The sequence below is a fragment of the Somniosus microcephalus genome, unplaced genomic scaffold (assembly GCF_052327205.1).
Source record: "Somniosus microcephalus isolate GS21.2 unplaced genomic scaffold, FLI_Smic_1.0 unresolved_chr1, whole genome shotgun sequence".
NCBI lineage: Eukaryota > Metazoa > Chordata > Chondrichthyes > Squaliformes > Somniosidae > Somniosus > Somniosus microcephalus.
The window spans coordinates 27638174-27656005 of record NW_028225179.1 but is presented as its reverse complement, the minus strand read 5'-3'; the positions used below and the strand labels follow the sequence as shown (position 1 = coordinate 27656005).

The 17832-nt window shown below is 44.8% G+C and overlaps 1 protein-coding gene and 1 pseudogene across 1 annotated transcript; one reads left to right on the top strand and one right to left on the bottom strand.

Annotated features, from left to right (window-relative positions):
* LOC147094447 (uncharacterized) overlaps positions 1-17832 on the top strand; it is a 440563-nt pseudogene that overhangs the window by 138975 nt on the left and 283756 nt on the right.
* Positions 8697-16501, bottom strand: LOC147094454 (putative G protein-coupled receptor 139). The gene is made up of 2 exons (XM_085973925.1): positions 16398-16501; positions 8697-9749 (listed from the first exon to the last, which is right to left on the bottom strand). The coding sequence occupies exons 1-2, from the start codon at positions 16495-16497 to the stop codon at positions 8818-8820; spliced, it is 1032 nt and encodes a 343-aa protein (XP_085830051.1). The 5' UTR covers positions 16498-16501; the 3' UTR covers positions 8697-8817.

Below are 17832 nucleotides of genomic sequence, written 5' to 3'. Positions count from 1 at the left end.
AATACTGGAAAGTGTGAGGTTATGCACTTTGGCAGGAAAAATCGTAATGGCAAGAAACTGGAAAGTACTGAAACACAAAGGGATCTCGGGGTCCTGGTGCACGAAACTCAAAAGGTTAGTATGCAGGTGCAGCAAGTAATTAAGAAGGCCAATGGAATGTTGGCTTTCATTGCGAGGGGGATAGAATATAAAAATAGGGAGGTATTGCTTCAGTTGTACAAGGTATTGGTGAGACCGCACCTGGAATACTGCGTACAATTTTGGTGTCCATACTTAAGAAAGGACATACTTGCTCTCGAGTCAGTACAAAGAAGGTTCACTCAGTTAATCCTGGGGATGAGGGGATGGACATATGAGGAGAGGTTGAGTAGATTGGGACTCTACTCATTGGAGTTCAGAAGAATGAGAGGCGATCTTATTGAAACATATAAGATTGTGAAGGGGTTGGATTGGGTGGCTGCGGGGAGGATGTTCTCGATGATGAGTGAAACTAGAACTAGGGGGCATAGTCTTAGAATAAGGGGCTGCTCTTTCAAAACTGAGATGAGGAGGAACTACTTCACTCAGAGGATGGTAGGTCCATGGAATATGCTGCCCCAAAAAGCTGTAGAAGCTACATCATTACATAAATTTAAGACAGAAATAGACAGTTTCCTAGAAGTAAAGAGAATTAAGGGTTACGGGGAGCGGGCAGGAATTTGGACTTGAGTCTAGGTTCGGATCGGTCATGGCCCTGTGGGTAGCGGAGTGGGCCCAGGGGCCGGGTAGCCTGATCTTGCTCCTATTTCGTGTGTCTAATTCTGTTAGATTCAGGAGATGGTTCTGTGATAGTGGATTGGCGGTTAGGATCAGATCAGCCATGATCTTATTGAATGGCGGAGCAGGCTCGAGGGGCCGATTGGCCTGCTCCTGCTCCTATTTCTTATGTTCTTATGTTTAAGATGCTCCTTAAAACCTACCTCTTTGAACAAGCTTTCGGTCACCTGTCCTAATATCTCATTAGGTGACTTGGTGGTAAATTTTATCTGATAATCGCTCCTGTGAAGCACCTTGTGATGTTTTGCTACGTTAGAGGCGCTAGGTAAAGGCAAGTTGTTGTTTATCGATATGTATATCAATATGAGAGTGTTTTGAATTAAGTATCCACAGCATATAATTCAATGCTTTATATGTATACTTCAAATCAGTATTTATATAATTTAAAACATTAAGTATGAACAAAATGGTCTCGCTGTAACTCACAAGATTGGAAATATAAATCCAAGCAACATGTATATAATCAAAGGCAGCCTGTGTACAATGTAACTGGGTAATCTTATCTCTCAACATAGTGTATATCGGCAATATTTTATTTATAAGCTAACATTAGTGGAAACTATATATATATATGCGTGTGTAATTTAATGCAACATATCTATATATTGAAATGGCATGTCTAAAATTTCAGAAAACGAGTCTAACTTTAAACAGTGGATGAATAATTTTAAACCATGGATCTATTAAAACAGTTTGTGCCTATTTAAAGTCGTTTTCTTGTAATTGAAAGCTGCCACATTTACACACCATATCCATCATTTAAACCAGCATGTGCCTATCGATCGATATCATCGCATTTCAAAATACTTGTTCCAGTGTTTCTTCCTCTTTATCTGCCCAGGTTCAAGGTCGCGGGACACTGACCGGTTCAATGGGAACAGGAGAGAAAGGATGACTTTCAAATGGGGTTCAATCTTCACTCCCTCAAATAACAGGGAGATGCTGAGAATTGTTTTTTATACAGCGGGTTATTATGATCTGGAATACACTATCTGAAAGGGCTGTGGAAGTAGATTCAATAGCAACTTACAAAAGGGAATTGGATATCTATCTGGAAGCGGAGAAACTTGCAGGGCTTTGCAGAAATAGCAGGGGAGTGGGACTAATTGGAGAGCTCTTTCAGCGGGCACAGGCACGATGGGCCGAATAGCCTCGTCCTGTGCTGTATCACTCCAGGAATATTGAGTTGTAATACTCCCTGCTACCAGGAGGCGGCGCCATTGCCTAACACATCCCCTCTCCCCCTAGAGGCCTGTTGGTGAAATGCAATTGACCCTCCCCATTGAACAGTAACTCTGGTAATATCAGTGATGAATTTACATTGATCTCTCCTTTCTTTCTGCCCCCCTCACCCTCCACAGGTAGGTCGAAGCACCAGTCGCTGAAGGTAAGCATGCAGGTGCAGCAGCCGGTTAAGAAGGCAATTGTTATGTTGGCCTTCATAGCGAGAGGATTCGAGTACAGGAACAAGGATGTCTTGCTGCAGTTGTACAGGGCCTTGGTGAGACCACACCTTGAGTATTGTGTGCAGTGTTGGTCGCCTTATCTGGAGAAGGATGTTCTTGCCATGGAGGGAGTGCAGCGAAGATTCACCAGACTGATACCTGGGAAGGCAGGAATGACGTATGAGGAGAGATTGGGTCGATTGGGCTTGTACTCACTGGAGTTTAGAAGAATGAGAGGGGATCTCTTTGAAACTTATAAAATTCTGACAGGATTGGACAGACTAGATGCAGGAAGGATGTTCCCGATGGTCGGGGAGTCCAGAACCAGGGGTCACAGTCTAAGGATAAGGGGTAAGCCATTTATGACAGAAATGAGGGGGAATTTCTTCACCCAGAGAGTGATGAACCTGTGGAATTCGCTACCACAGAAGGCAGTAGAAGCCAATTCATTCAATATATTCAAGAAGGAGTTGGATATATTACTTAAAGCTAAGGGGATCAAGGGATATGGGGAGAAGGTAGGGACAGGGTACTGAAATTGGATGGCCAGCCATGATCTCATTGAATGGCGGAGCAGGCTCGAGGGGCGGAATGGCCTACTCCTGCTCCTATCTTCTATGTTTCTCCCCCCAAGGATCTGATCTCCTATGTCAGCCCAGACACTCAGTATCAGCACCTTCCAGCAAGGAGCACTGCTGACCAGGAGTGATAGAAAAAGAGGGATGGAGGGAGGGAGGGAGGGAGGGAGATAGTGTGTCAGAAAGAAAGAAATCAAGAGAGTGTGAGAGACAGAGAGCGAGACAGAGTGACATAAGGGAAGAGAAACAAAGAGTTGGCGTAGAGATAGAATCAGAGAGCTGAGAGAGAAGAGGGAGAGATAGTGGCAGAGACTTAGACAGAGCGACAGAGGGTGGTAAAGACAGACATTGATAGACAGGGTGAGAACAAAATAAAGACAGAGAGATAATGACAGGGGGAGATACAGAAGGAAAGAGAAGAAGGGGAGACAGAGGGAGAGAAAGATAGACAAGATAAAGGGACAGAGGGACATAGGGATAGTGAGAAAGACAGAGACAAGATGGTGGGACCGAGGGACAGAAGGATAGTGAAAGAGAGACAGAGACAAGAGGAAGGGAGAGAGGGAGAGAGACAGATACAGAGAGGAACAGAGAGAGGGCAGAGTGAGATGGGAGAGAGAGAGAGATGGGCAGAAAGAAAGAGATCAAGTGAGACAAAAAGTGACAGTTAGAGAAAAACAGAGAGACAGAGAAGGAATGCGAGTGAGAGGAAAATATAGAGAGAGATGGGAGAGACAGAAAGGAGGAGAGAAAGACAGAGAGAGAAAGTGAGACTGAGGGAAAGAACAGAGAGTAAAGCAGAGGGACAGAGAATGAGAGTGTGAGGGAAATATAAAGAGAGAGAAAGACAGAATGCGATATAGAGAGACAGTGAGAGAAAAGAGAGAGAAGGGGAGTGAGACAGAGAACAGAGAGAGAGAGAAACAGAGCGAGAGGAACAGGGAGAATCACACAGCAGAGAGAAATGCAGGGAGGGATACAGAAAGAAAGACAGGAGAAAGCGAGAGACTGACGGGGTGAAAAATAGGCAGAGATAGAAACACAGCAAGAGAGACAGACAGAGACAAGAGGGAGAGAAGAATAGGCAAGATGGAAGGACAGCGGGATAGCGACAGAGAGAGACGAAGATTAGGGGGAGACAGAAAGCGAAACACAGGCAAAAAGACAGAGATAGAGGACAGAGAAAGAAAGAGTGGGTGAGAGAGATGGGGCAGAGTGACAGAAATGGAGACACAGAGAGAGGGGACAAGAAGAGAGAAAGTGAGACAGTGAGAGATAAAAAGAGTGGTGAGAATGTGGAACTCGCTACTACAGGGAGTGGTTGAAGCGAATAGTATCGGTGTATTTAAGTGCAGGGTAGATAAGTCCAGGAGGGAGAAGGGAATAGAAGGTAATGTTGATAGAGTTAGATGAGGAAAAGCGGGAGGCTCGAGTGCAGCATAAATGACAGCACGACTGGTTGGGTCGAATGGCCTGTTTCTGTGCTGTATATCCTATGTAGAGAAAGGGGGCAGAGAGAGAGAGAGAAAGTGAGAGCGTGAGAGAGCAAAAGAGAGAGAAAGAGGGCTGTAGAGATGTGTGTCGTTGGCCAGTCCCAGTAATAAATAGCACTCTTGGATGAAATGTACATTATAATGCTGCATTACTTGTGGCCATTTTCCAGTGAAAATCCTCAAACCTATCGGCATCTTGGCTTTCCTCAGGAGTGAGCGCACTGTTGTGGAGTATTTTAAACCAGCACTCGACACAAGTGTATTAGATCATTATTCAAATGGTCTTTAATACACCGGTGGGGAGACAATCTTTAACTGGCGCACCAGTAAGAACTTCTCCGAAATTACACAGTAAGCGTTACATATTTATACGTTCAAAAGTCGTGGTATCCTCGTGCATATTCCGTTACACTGTTTTAATTGGCTTAAGGCCCGCGTGCACAGTTGCTGTCTGGCTAATTCCCTATCTCGCGTCACACAATCTTTCGCCTATATTTTATTGTCACATGATCTTTATGATCTCACCTGTTGATAACCTTTAGTAAAACCACATGACTGCATTTCTGTCTTGCTGTGCCCCGTGTGGTTTTACTTCCATAGTTTGTGGTTGGTGCTTCGGAGCTAACTTCATCTGATCTTGCAAAAGCATCGAAACCTTGTGGTCAATATATCTGATCTCTGCCGGTCACTGTCTCAACTGTGTCTAGTGTGCAAGCTGCATTGTTAACCCCTTAATTCATGAAGGGCGCCGCTGCTTCACTTCACTAGTCTCTAATGCGGGACCTTTATCGAAAGCCTTCTGAAAGTCCAAATACACCACATCCACTGGTTCTCCCTTATCTATTCTACCAGTTACATCCCTGCCCCTGGACACAGGTCCCGCCCCCTGGACACTTGTCCCACCCCTGGACACAGGCCCTGCCCCCTGGACACCGGTCCCGCCCCACTGGACCCAGGCCCTGCCCCCCTGGACCCAGGACCCCACTGGCCCCGCCCCTGGACACAGGTCCCGCCCCTTGGACACTGGCCCCACCCCTGGACACTGGCCCCACCCCCTGGACACTGGCCATAGAAACATAGAAGGTAGGAGCAGGAGTAGGCCATTCGTGCCCTCGAGCCTGCTCCGCCATTTAATGAGATCCTGGCTGATCATCCAAATTCAGTACCCTGTCCCTGCCTTCGCTCCATATCCCTTTAACCTTAAGAAATATATCTAACTCCTTCTTGAATATATTTAATGAATTGGCCTCAACTGTCTTCTGTGGTAGAGAATTCCACAGGTTCGCCACTCTCTGGGCGAAGAAATTCCTCCTCATCTCTGTCCTAAATGGCTTATCCCTTATCCTTAGACTGTGACCCCTGGTTCTGGACTCCCCGACCATCAGGAACATCCTTCCTGCATCTAGTCTGTCTAGTCCTGTTAGAATTTAGTAAGTTTCAATGCGATCCCCTCTCATTCTTGTAAACTCCAGCGAATATAAGCCCAATCGACCCAATCTCTCCTCATACATCATTCCTGCCATCCCAGGTATCAATCTGGTGAATCTTCGCTGCACTCCCTCCATGGCAAGAACATCCTTCCTCAGATAAGGCGACCAAAACTGCACACAATGCTCAAGGTGTGGTCTCGCCAAGGCACTGTACAACTGCAGCAAGACATCCTTGCTCCTGAACTCGAATACTCTCGCTACGAAGGCCAACATACCATTTGCCTTCTTAACAGCTTGCTGCACCTACATGCTTACCTTCAGCGACTGGTGCATAAGGACACCCAGGTCTCGTTGCACTTCCCCTTCTCCCAATCTATTGCCGTTCAGATAATAATCTGCCTTCCTGTTTTTGCCACCAAAGTGGATAACCTCGCATTTATCCACATTATACTGCATCTGCCATGCATCTGCCCAATCACCCAACCTGTTCAAATCATACTGGAGTTTCTCAGCATCCTCCTCACAGCACACATGCCCACCCAGCTTTGTGTCATCTGCAAACTTGGAGATATTACATCTAGTTCCCTCGTCTAGATCATTTAAATTGTGAATAACTGGTGTCCTAGCACCGATCCCTGCGGTACCCCACTAGTCACTGCCTGCCACTCAGAGAAAGACCCGTTTAGTCCAACTCTTTGCTTCCTGTCTGCCAACCAGTTCTCTATCCAAGTCAGTACCTTACTACCAAACCTATGGGCTTTAACTTTACACGCTAATCTCTTATGCGGGACCTTATCAAAAGCCTTCTAAAAGTCCAAATACACCACGTCCCTTATCTATTTTATCAGTTACATCCTCAAAAAATTCCAGTAGATTAGTCAAGCACGATTTACCTTTTGTAAATCCATGTTGACTTTGTCCGATCCTGTCACTGTTTTCCAAGTGCTCTGCTGTTACATCTTTTATAATGGACTCTAGCATTTTCCCCACTACCGATGTCAGGCTTACCAGTCTGTAATTCCCCGTTTTCTCTCTACCACCTTTTTTAAATAGTGGGGTTACATTAGCTACCCTCCAATCCATGGGAACTGTTCCAGAGTCTATAGAATTTTGGAAGATGACCAGCAATGCATCTACTATTTCTAGGGCCACTTCCTTAAGTAACCAAGGTGTAGATTATCAGGCCCTGGGGATTTATCGGCCTTCAATCCCATCAATGTCCCTAATACCATTTCCCTACAAATACTGATTTCATTCATTTCCTCCCTCTCATTAGATCCTATGTTCCCGAAATCTCTGGAAGTATATTTGTGTCCTCCTTTGTGAAGACAGAAACAAAGTATGTGTTAAATTTGTCAGCCATGTCCTTGTTCCCCATTATAAATTCCCCTTATTCTGACTGCAAGAGACCTACGCTTGACTTCGCCAATCTTTTTCTCTTCACATATCGATAGATGCTTTTACAGTCAGTTTTACAATTCAGCGGGGGGAGGCGGAATTCAGCGGGGGGGGGACTCACTACTGGAAACACCACTGTTCATGGACACCGGGACAGGGGACTCACTACTGGAAACACCACTGTTCATAGACACCGGGACAGGGGACTCACTATTGGAAGCATCCTTGTTCATAGACACAAGTGCAGGGGAACTCGATGCTGGAAGCAACAACAATAACAGCAACTTTTATTTACATAGCACCTTTAAAGTAGTAAATCGTCACAAGGCACTGCGCAGGTGCATAAAAAGACAAAAAACGACACAGAGATGCATAAGGAGAAATTCGGGCAGGTGAATAAACGCTTGGCCATAGAGGTAGGTTTTAAGGAGTGTCTTAATGGAGGAAAGAGAGGTAGAGAGGCGGAGAGGGTTAGGGAGGGAATTCCAGAGCTTAGGGCCGAGGCAACAGAAGGCACGGCCACCAATGGTTGAATGATTATAATCAGCGATGCTCAAGAGGGCAGAATTAGAGGAGCGCAGATAACTCGGGCGTTGTGGGGCTGGAGGAGTTTACAGAGATAGGAAGAGGCGATGCCATGGTGGGATTTGAATATTATGGTGGGAATTTTGAAATCAAGGCTTTAAGCCAGAGCCAATGTAGGTCAACGAGCACAGGCGTGATTTGTGAACGGGACTTGGTGCGAGTAAGGATACAGGCAGCTGAATTTTGGATAACCTCAAGTATATGTAGTGTGGAATGTGGGAGGCCAGCTAGGTGTGTGATGGAATAGTGAAGTCTAGAGGTAAAAAAGGCATGGATGAGAGTTTCAGCAGTGGATGAGCTGAGGCAAGTGTGGAGACGGGCGATGTTACTGAGGTGGAAATAGGCAGTCTTCATTATGCTGCGGATACTCGGAAGCTCATTCCAGGGTCAAATATGACTCCAAGGTTGTGGACAGTGCGGGTCAGCCTCAGACAGATGTTAGGGAGAGGGATGGAGTCAATGGCTGGGAACGGAGTTCACCACTGTTCTTCGGCACAAGTCCAGGAGTCTCACTATAGGAAACAACATTGCTTTAGTTCCAATAAATCCCACAGTCCCGTGGGTGATGGAGGAGCTGTGCACGAGCTAGAGAAAATAAAAGTCCAAAGGCAACACAGGCTGATTGTTTTAATGATCTGTTTATTGTTCTCCAGGCAATGCACACACATAAGCCACCACAGTTATTGTTCATGTCCTTATATTATTTAAATATTAATTACAGACGGGCTTATTCTCCTTTCACACTCAACTGGTGTAACCCACGTGTTCTGACGCTCATCCAGCAACCAACATCCCATTCTCACATCAGCCTAAACCTCAATGCTGGGTCTTGTATTTCTTTGTGTCCAGAGTTTGATTTAATCCAATTAAACACCTATCGCTTTTATAACCTTACCATCCACATAATGCTAGCTCTTCTACCTTGCTCACTGACTCTTACATGGAAACACGCGGGCCTTGTCAGATAGAGGCCAGCGTTATATCTGGAGAAGCCTGGGGCAGAGATGGAGCCTGTTGGGGTTCCGGTAAAAGATGCAAGAACACAGGATGGGATATGAGATGCAATGCAGGTCTAATGCTGGGAATTCCTCCGAACTTTTCGTTGCTTAACTAATTTAAATATTATTCTCAGTGGATATTTCATCCCAATCTTCAGCTCCTCTCTGAATTTAGTCTGTGTTACTGCATAAATACACGTGTTTGTGCAGCAGCTCAATAGCAGGAGCATAAAGCTGGTCCAATCTGCGATAAGCATCGGGTCATTGAAACCTGTTGAATAATAATGGTTTGTAATTCGCACTAATAAGAAATATATCACGTACGTCATCCAGAGCAGCAGGAAGTTGCCGGATATGGTGAAGAGTAAGATAATGGATTTCCTTCGGTTCTCCATCTCCGGATCATTGTGATTCGCATCATTCTTGCTGCTCCTCAGCCTCCTGCGGACTCTACTGGCCACCAAAATGTGTCCAACAGTCAGAGCATTGAGCAGCAGCATCAGGAATATTGGGAGCAGTGGGGTGAAACAGCGCTGAATCCAGCTAAATACTACCCACGCAGTTACAGTGTAATACTCTAGTTTTGTATTACAGGCCCAGGGTACGTTGTCGATTGTAAAGTAGGGTTCAACTGCAAAGTACCAGGGAATGTTTTTCAAACAGAACAGCAGACACACGGTTGCTATGACCACGGCTGCAGTTTTCTCGGTGCAATATTTAGTCCTCAGCTTCTGGCAACAAATGGTAATAAAACGATCAAAAGTAAAAGCGACTGTTAACCAGACAGAAATATCTGTGACTACATGAACCAGGACAGCGTGGAAAGAACACACAGGTGTGATGAACAGGAAGGTAGTTGGGAAATAATAATCATTAATCCGAACCAGTATCACATCAGTGATAATGACCAGTAGATCCGCCGCCGCCATGGCCACCAGGTAGCGGGTGATACACCTGGAGAGACCGCACTTTCCCCGGGACAGGATCACAATCGTCATCACGTTCGCTGTAAATGGGAAACAGACAGAAACAGGGAATCAGCCTTCAGATTACAGCAAGGGAGCCAGTTTCACAGTATTTGATGTGAAATGTACTTTACTGCAGGATCTGGGAATGGGAACTGAACTCGTTACCGCTGCTAGGATTGTGCAGTTGATAACAATTTTAACATAAAATTGCAATGTTCAGTATAAGAGAGTCTGCAGTAAATAAGTGAAAATAAACGCCTGCAGCAAAGATTAAAACATGAACAACATGGATTCTCTGGGAATTTCCTCAGAGCTGCTCCTCTTCCACCATCACAGCTTCATCAGAAGTGCAAGGAATCCCGACGAGTTCTGAGTAAATTACCGGACGTTAAATTGTACGAGCAAATGGACAGCCAGATAATGAGTTATAATTAATAGCAACAAGTAGCAGTTCATTGACGGAAGAACGAATGAAAACAAAATGAAAGAAAAGTGATTGAAAATAAGTACTGAATGGTCAGTTATAAATTGGGAGATAAATGACAGTTGAGGAGCAGTGAGAATGATGCCGGCCCGAAATGTGGTAAATGCTAAACGGGGAGCACCGATGGTGAGATCATTGGGGGGTTCGGATCCGTGGGCAGGAGAGGGGAGCAGATACCAGGCGGGGGTCAGAACAGGCTCGTATTTGTCAGGTTGGATTCTCAGACTGGGGGGAATGACTAAAAACTGTTGAAAAGACAAATGTCAAACACCATGTTACAAAGCGACTTGTTGTGGGTCAACTCGACCAGTTTCTGTTTACAAACCACCAGATGGACATTTCAACAAAAGCAAAATACTGCAGATGCTGGAAATCTGAAATTAAAAGAGAAAATGCTGGAAATACTCAGCAGGTCAGGCAGCATCTGCAGAGAGAGAAACACATTTAACGTCTCAGGTCGATGACCCTTCGTTAGAACAGGAAAAAGTCAGATGGACAGTTCACCTGATCAACCGACTTCCCCTCGCTGGAAACCCCAGGTCCTGACATCGGTGCCTTGAACAGTTCAGTAGGTCAGATGTGAGCAGCCCTTCCCCTTCGCCTGGCACCTTCCCGTGCAAGCGGAGGAGATGTAACACCTGCCCCTATACCTCCCCCCTCCCCACTGTCCAGGGCCCCAAACACCCCTTCCAGGTGAAACAGCGATTTACTTGTACTTCTCGCAATCTAGTATACTGTATTCGCTGCTCACGATGCGGTCTCCTCTACATTGGGTAGACCAAACGCAGATTGGGTGACCGCTTTGCGGAACACCTCCGTTCAGTCCGTAAGGGTGACCCCGAGCTTCCGGTCGCCTGTCATTTCAATTCACCGCTCCATTCCCACTCGGACCTCACCGTCCTTGGCCTCTTGTACTGTTCCACGGAAGCTCAACGTAAACTCGAGGAACAGCACCTCATCTTCCGATTAGGCAGTCTGCAGCCTTCCGGTCTCAATATCGAGTTCAACAATTTCAGATCATAACCTCGGCCCCTATTTCATTTTCACTTATATTTTTCCACTCCTTTCCTTTCCCCCCCCCCTTTCCTTTTGTTTCTCTCTCACACCTGGCAGCTATCTTTTGCCCTGCTAGTACACTTTACACCCAATCACAGCCTATTACCATCTCGTCTAGCTTCTAATCTCTTTTACTTCTTTTGGTTCTTTTATTCTTTTGTCCGATCGCAGCCCTGCCTTCGATCTAGTTCCTTTTCTCTCCAGTTTTGAAGAAGGATCAAACCCGAAACGTCAACTCAAATTTCTCTCCACGGATGTTGCCTGACTTGCTGAGTTTTTCCAGCATTTTATTTAAGATGACCTTGTTCTGTGATCCAGGAATAATTGAACCTTCCAAAGTACATGATGTAAGACGAGCACACTCCCGACCTCGCTTTTGTCACCTCTGACAATGGATGAAACTTCAGAGGGAGGTGATGGCGGCGATCCCGAGCTTGCAGCAAAGACCAGTGCAAGTGACAATAGCGGCTGCTGTCCAACCCATGACAACAAAGTACCTGCCGAGATTCAGCTTCAGAAAGTTTGAGTGGGAAGGATGTACCTCTGAATTGGACGAATCCATCTGTAAAATTAATCCGACACACGAGCAATATTGAGAATCTGTCACCCTGGCCTGTAAGATTTTCCAAAATTACATCCTAGCAGACATGGGAAATATATACAACTGAGCATTCGGAATAAACAATCAACAATATCAGAGTTTCACTCAGGATAATGTGTCGAATGGCAGGTTGTCAGCTTGACATGGAAAGAAGCGTCATGGGTTAATTGGTACAGAATAAGAGAGAGAAAGAGTGTGTGGGAGAGAGAGAGAATGAGAGACGGATAGAACGAGATAGGGAGAGACTAAAAGAGAGAGTCAGTGAAAGGGAGAGGGGAGAGAGAGGGAGAAAGAAAAATTGAGATTGAGAGACAGAGAGAGAGAAAAACTAGAACTATATATATCAGAGACAACTCTGCAGAAGGAGAAGCCTTTGCAAGATAAGGTAGGTGAAGTAGAAATAATTCACTGCCTTCCTGCAGAACCGACTTTAGCCAAGAGACACTTAGGTGGAAATGATATGACATGATTTTAGGCGTGTATAATTTTTAAATAGTTAAGCAGCTGGGGGGATCTCCATGGATACAGAAATATATTGTAAAGATACTCCCCCCGAATCAGAGATAAGAGATATGAGGTGCTGTCCAGTGACCCTGAGCAGGTTGAGGTGGACCTTCTGCTTGAACTGCTGCAGTCCATGTGGTGAAGTTGCTCCCACAGGGCTGTTAGGGCGGCACTTCTAAGGTTTGGACTGAGTTACTATGCACCAAATGTGACGGGATAATTTTTTCCCAATGTTACCAATATTTTGTAATGAGTCAAACCATTTCAGTAATTTATTTATCTAAAATATGCAGCATTATACAAAATTGCTAAAATTATTCGCCACATTTATCATGCACTAAACCATTAATTGATTCAACAATTGGATCAGTGTTTCAATGGTTTATTAATTATAGTCCCGCCTTACTTAGAGTCACACTTTAAACAGTGGTGACACTTAAATAACAAACGATCTGGTTACACAACGATTGCCGTCAATTACACTTGTTTCTATTTCCAAGTGCAATGACGGAATATGAAGAAAAGAATATCCACCACTCTGAGAATCCAACCACCAATGTCGTCAGTTAAAAATAAAAATATCTTTACTGCTGTGCCGTAATGTTTCTATTTCCCCAGCTCTCCGTTCCTTCAGTCTCCGGGCTCACTCTCCGTGCAATGTCCCGAATATAACCATTAAAGCACAGAACATTATAATATCAATAAGCATATCGCAAAAGGAAGAGGGAGGACAGTTAGGGCGTGATATTCCCAGAATTTCTGAAACTGACCCGTAATCTGTAGAATAATCACCTCCGGACAAACGCAGCAACTGAGCAGACCCGCAAGGAGAGCAGTAATACAAAGAGACACGGACTTATACAATCAATAACCAGTTACAATGCCTCACCGGGAACTCCACGGGCGGCAAGGATAACTTCAGAAATCACTTATACCAGTTACACTGGAAATGGACACGCGATTAATGGAACTCCCATGCAGAAATGACGATGAATTGGGAGCTTGATGCACAGTTACACAGGGACACAGGAGGAGGTTATTCAGCCCCACAAGCCTTTTCCGACATCACGTTAGACCCTGGCTGATCTGCACCTTAACTCCATTTACCTGTCTTGGTTCCATATCCCTTGATACTCATACCATAAAAAGTTATATCCATCACAGTCTTAAAATTTCAATTGACCGAGCATTGACGGGCTTTTGGGAAAACGAGTTCCAGATTTCCACTGCCCTTTGTGTGAGAAAGTGTTTCCTGATTTCCCTCCTAAATGGCATAACTCTCATTTTAAGATCATGTCCCCTCGTCCTCCAATCTCCACCAAGGAAACAGTTTCTCTGCATCAACCTTATCGAATCTCTTTATCATTTTAAATAACTCGAATATAACACCCCTCAACATTCTAAACACAAGGAATACAAACTAAGTTTATGCAATCTGTCCTCACAATTTAACCCTTTAAGCCCCGGTGTAATTCTGGTGAACCTGCGCTGAACTCCCTCCAAGACTAATACATGTTTCCTGTGATGCGGTGTCCAAAACTGAACTCGTGCTCCAGATGGGGTCTGACCAAGGTTCGATATAACTGAAGCATCACTTGCTCACTTTCGATTTTAAACACCCTTGTGAAAAAAACAAAATCCCATCAACATTTATTCCTACTTTTTGTCTCCTTCCTCGCAAGCAACTACTGACCCGTCTCACAAGGTTACCTCCAATACTGTGCAATCTCACCTTTGTTAACAATTTCTGTGTGAAACCTTATCTGAAGCAGGGAAATAACTGATACTGTATTTCAACTTGAGAATATGGGGACCAAGATTCCATTGCATCGTGTGCTGACGATATTTACAGTTAAAATTACACCCGCTGACAGGACATTGAATGAAGATAACAATTGGAGCTTTTGCTGGACATTATAAGTGCATTATGAACTCAATGAACATATCACTCAAGGAAGATGGCGGACAGGGAGGATGTGATATTCAATTAAATTCTGACATTGATTTGGAAAAAGCAAAATAAATTATTCAGGAGGAACAGAAAAGATATCGGACATGTACAAAGACCAGTGACACACATAAACCCTGATTCACAAAGTCAGTAAGTTCAGAATCAGTTAGCGGGAACACCAAATACCGCTTGTAGAACGGGAACATGGCAAATAGATATACAATACATTCCACTTTATTTATCTCTGAGAAATGATGGGGACTCTTGGTGCAGGACACCGAGCCACAATGGACCCTGTGAGCTGTAATATTCAGAGAAAGACTTATTAATACAGGAGCGAAGCTTCCAATGAGAGCATTAGGCTGCATTGTCCCTGAGATTTGTGAGAGTCAGTGGGACAGTGAGACAACTCACTTCACTATGTCCTTACTGAGTAACATCTTTAAACAGACCTGGCAGAGTTTTAAAACCAATAGTAGAAATATTGGAGTTTGATGCCGATCACATTGGTTCAAAAAACAACCTGGAACTTTTAGTAGCAGCGGGTGTTGGGAGCTCATTCCACTGAATGTGAGATTTCAGTTTCCCGGCTGAAGGGGAGAATTTGATTCCTTGTAATGTCGGAGTTAAAATACACCGGTTTCATACCCAGGGCTCAGTCACACTAAACTATGAATCTGAGCTAGAGGAATGTAACACAGACACAGATTACAGGGCGATATGATCAAAGTGTTTAAAATGTTGCAAGGACGGGAGAAGGTAGATAGAAACAGACTGATTCCAGCAAATGATGGGGTCAAGAACGAGGCGTCATAGATACAAGATTGAACAGAAGACATTCGGAACATTGGAAAAGGGAGCGGGAGAAACATCTTTACAAAGAGAGTTGGGAGGCGGTGGAATTCAGTTCCAGGGTTAGTGGTTGAGGCAGAAGCTATGCTCAGTTTCAGAGTAGAATGGATAGGTTGATGGAGGAAGAGGTGATGAAGGTATATCGGGACAGGTTGGTTAACTGTCTTTACAAATATCTTCTAACTGTAAGGATCAGAAGGGAACTTAATATAACTTGGTAGTGAGCAGCGGTTTGACCGGGCGACTAGGCTTGCTGAGAGTTCAGCTGGTGTTATATCAACATGCAAGTGTATGATCTGAACAATAAAAGTGTCCGGTTTGTATAAAGGGAACAGAACCCGGCTTCTGATCGGCGCTCTGGGTAAAATGCGGGTGATGGAAGCTGAAACGGATTTTTCAAATGGGGACAAAGCCAGGACAGTTCCACAGAGCGCCGCTGCTTTGTTTCAATCGCACTCTCAGTGCATTGGATTCCCGGTCTGAGCTGCTGGAAGGGATGTGACAGGAATGAGCTGCCCCCCACCGGCTGAAGGCAGCACAGTGCCCGCCCGGTGGGTGAAGAGGAGTCTGAGAACAGGCTGGTGACCGGTCAGGGGAGAAGATCAGGGGGAGAGTCTGTGTCTCTGCATGGAGCACAAACCCAGCCTCGGCATGGATTGTGATCAGCAGGAACAATATCCAGCACTTTGCTGGAAACAGACCGAGAAGAGTGGGAAGATTCTGATTAATGAGACTGAACAAATCCCAGTCCTGACTGTCTGGATTCCCAGGTATATGTCCAGGAGATGCCATCAGTCGATCGGTCCCCAGCGGGAGTCAGAGGGGGAGAAACTGGAGCATTTTACAACACAGTGAATGTTCAGTAAGATATAGACATTGTCAGATATTAACGAATGTAGCCGGAAAAAGTGGAGGAGAGAAAATCTGGCGGGGCATGGAAACAATGGAATTAAAATATTCCATGGAATCACACATTGCACGAGGTCTCAATTAAAACGGAATCATTGGAAAGACATTAAATGCAGAAAATAATCTGCAGTTTTTATGGGGTTTAAAGAAACTTAAAAAGGTAATAAATGAACAGTCAATGAACGAGGTACAGCGGGAAATACAGTCACTGAATTTCTGCCTTTCAATTGACTTGTGAAAAACAGTGAGAAAAGGACACTTACCGAGATAGGAGCAGGAACAGAGTTAACCCTGATTCACAACTTTAGTAATGGAAGAGAATCACTTACCGGGGATTCCAATGGCTGCTATAATCGGATAGTAAATCATTGCTGCCTGTATAACTGGCGGTAAGATGGTAAATGGATATGCAGTTAAGGGAACTCTCATTCTGTCTGAGAAGTGATGGTGACTCTTGGCACTGGACACAGGGCTCAACTGAGTCTGTGAGATGAGGGATTAAGAGAAAACCATTTATAATTGAGGGACACTTCCCGTGGGATCAGGAAGCATCAGGAGTATGGACATTACTTCCAGTCATTTGGGCAGCGTGTCAACTCCCTACACTGTCATGTTTGTGCTGCACTAATTAGATACAAATTGATATCACAAGTGTTTTGAAATGAAACCGCCCAAAGATTGGAATGATATTTTGCTCACATTTCTCTCTGTCAATGTACTGAAAGCCGGGCTCTGACCGCATCGCTGCAACACCTTCAACAGAAGCAGCTTCAGGGTCCCCTCTGTGACGTCACACGGCTCAGTCCTGTCGATGCAGCAACAGAATTCCCCCAATCCTCAAACATCTTTCAGTGTTTACACCGCCCCCGGCCCTCCAAACTCAGCCCTTTGAATGTGGGAGTTTAGACTGGCAATTGAATGAGTGATTTATGTCTTTAGGACGGGAGAGTTCGGGCTTTGCACCAACACCTGCAATAAATTAAATCTAAAATCTCAAGTAGAAAAATAAAACCATGGACAGGGGCTCGAAAAATCCAGGATTTCACTGAAATCCACATTCTATAAAGGTTACAGGTTAAGGCAGAGCCCTGTTCCTTTAGAGGGATAATCTAGGTATGGGGTACTATACAATATTGAAATAGGTTGGGCCACATTTAGAGCAGAATCGCTGTGGAAATCTCCATCCCCCAGGATTCTGTAGGTTGCGGTGGTGTTTAGAGTTTCTGCTCAGTTCATTATTTTCTATTATTATCCCATTCCCGGTAGTTCCACTTTGATCTTTCCAGTGGTATTATCGAAGGTCAGGCCGTGGAACACAGGTGCATTCAGACCAGGAGTAGGTCATTCAGCATCTCGGGCCTGCTCCGCCATTCAATTTGATCATTGCTGATCTGCAGCTCAGCTCCATTTCCGCGGCTTTGCTGCTTATCCCTTCATATCCTCAGCTAACAAAAATGTATCGATCACAGCCATGAAAGCTCCAAATAATCCGGAGCATGCGCAGCTTTTTGTGGGTTAGAGTTTCAAATTCCCACCAGCCATCGTGTGACAAAGTGCATCTTGGTATTGCTCCTGAATGACATAAATCTAATGTTAAGCTTATTGCATAGAATTACATATATACAGCAGAGAAGCAGGCCATTCGGCCCAACTGGCCCATGCTGGTGTTTCTGCTCTACCAGTCTCCTCTCACCCCATCACCGTGGCCTTCTAGTCATTTCACCCTCATGTGTTTATCTAGCTTCCCCTTAAATACATCTGTGC

What these genes read in the sequence shown, in the direction of transcription:
- LOC147094454 (XM_085973925.1), bottom strand. Translation starts at nt 16,497, where the DNA reads ATGAGAGTTCCCTTAACTGCATATCCATTTACCATCTTACCGCCAGTT. An exon ending in AGCAGCCATTGGAATCCCCG is followed by an intron (nt 9,750 to 16,397) that starts GTAAGTGATTCT and finishes TCCCATTTACAG; the next exon opens with CGAACGTGATGACGATTGTG.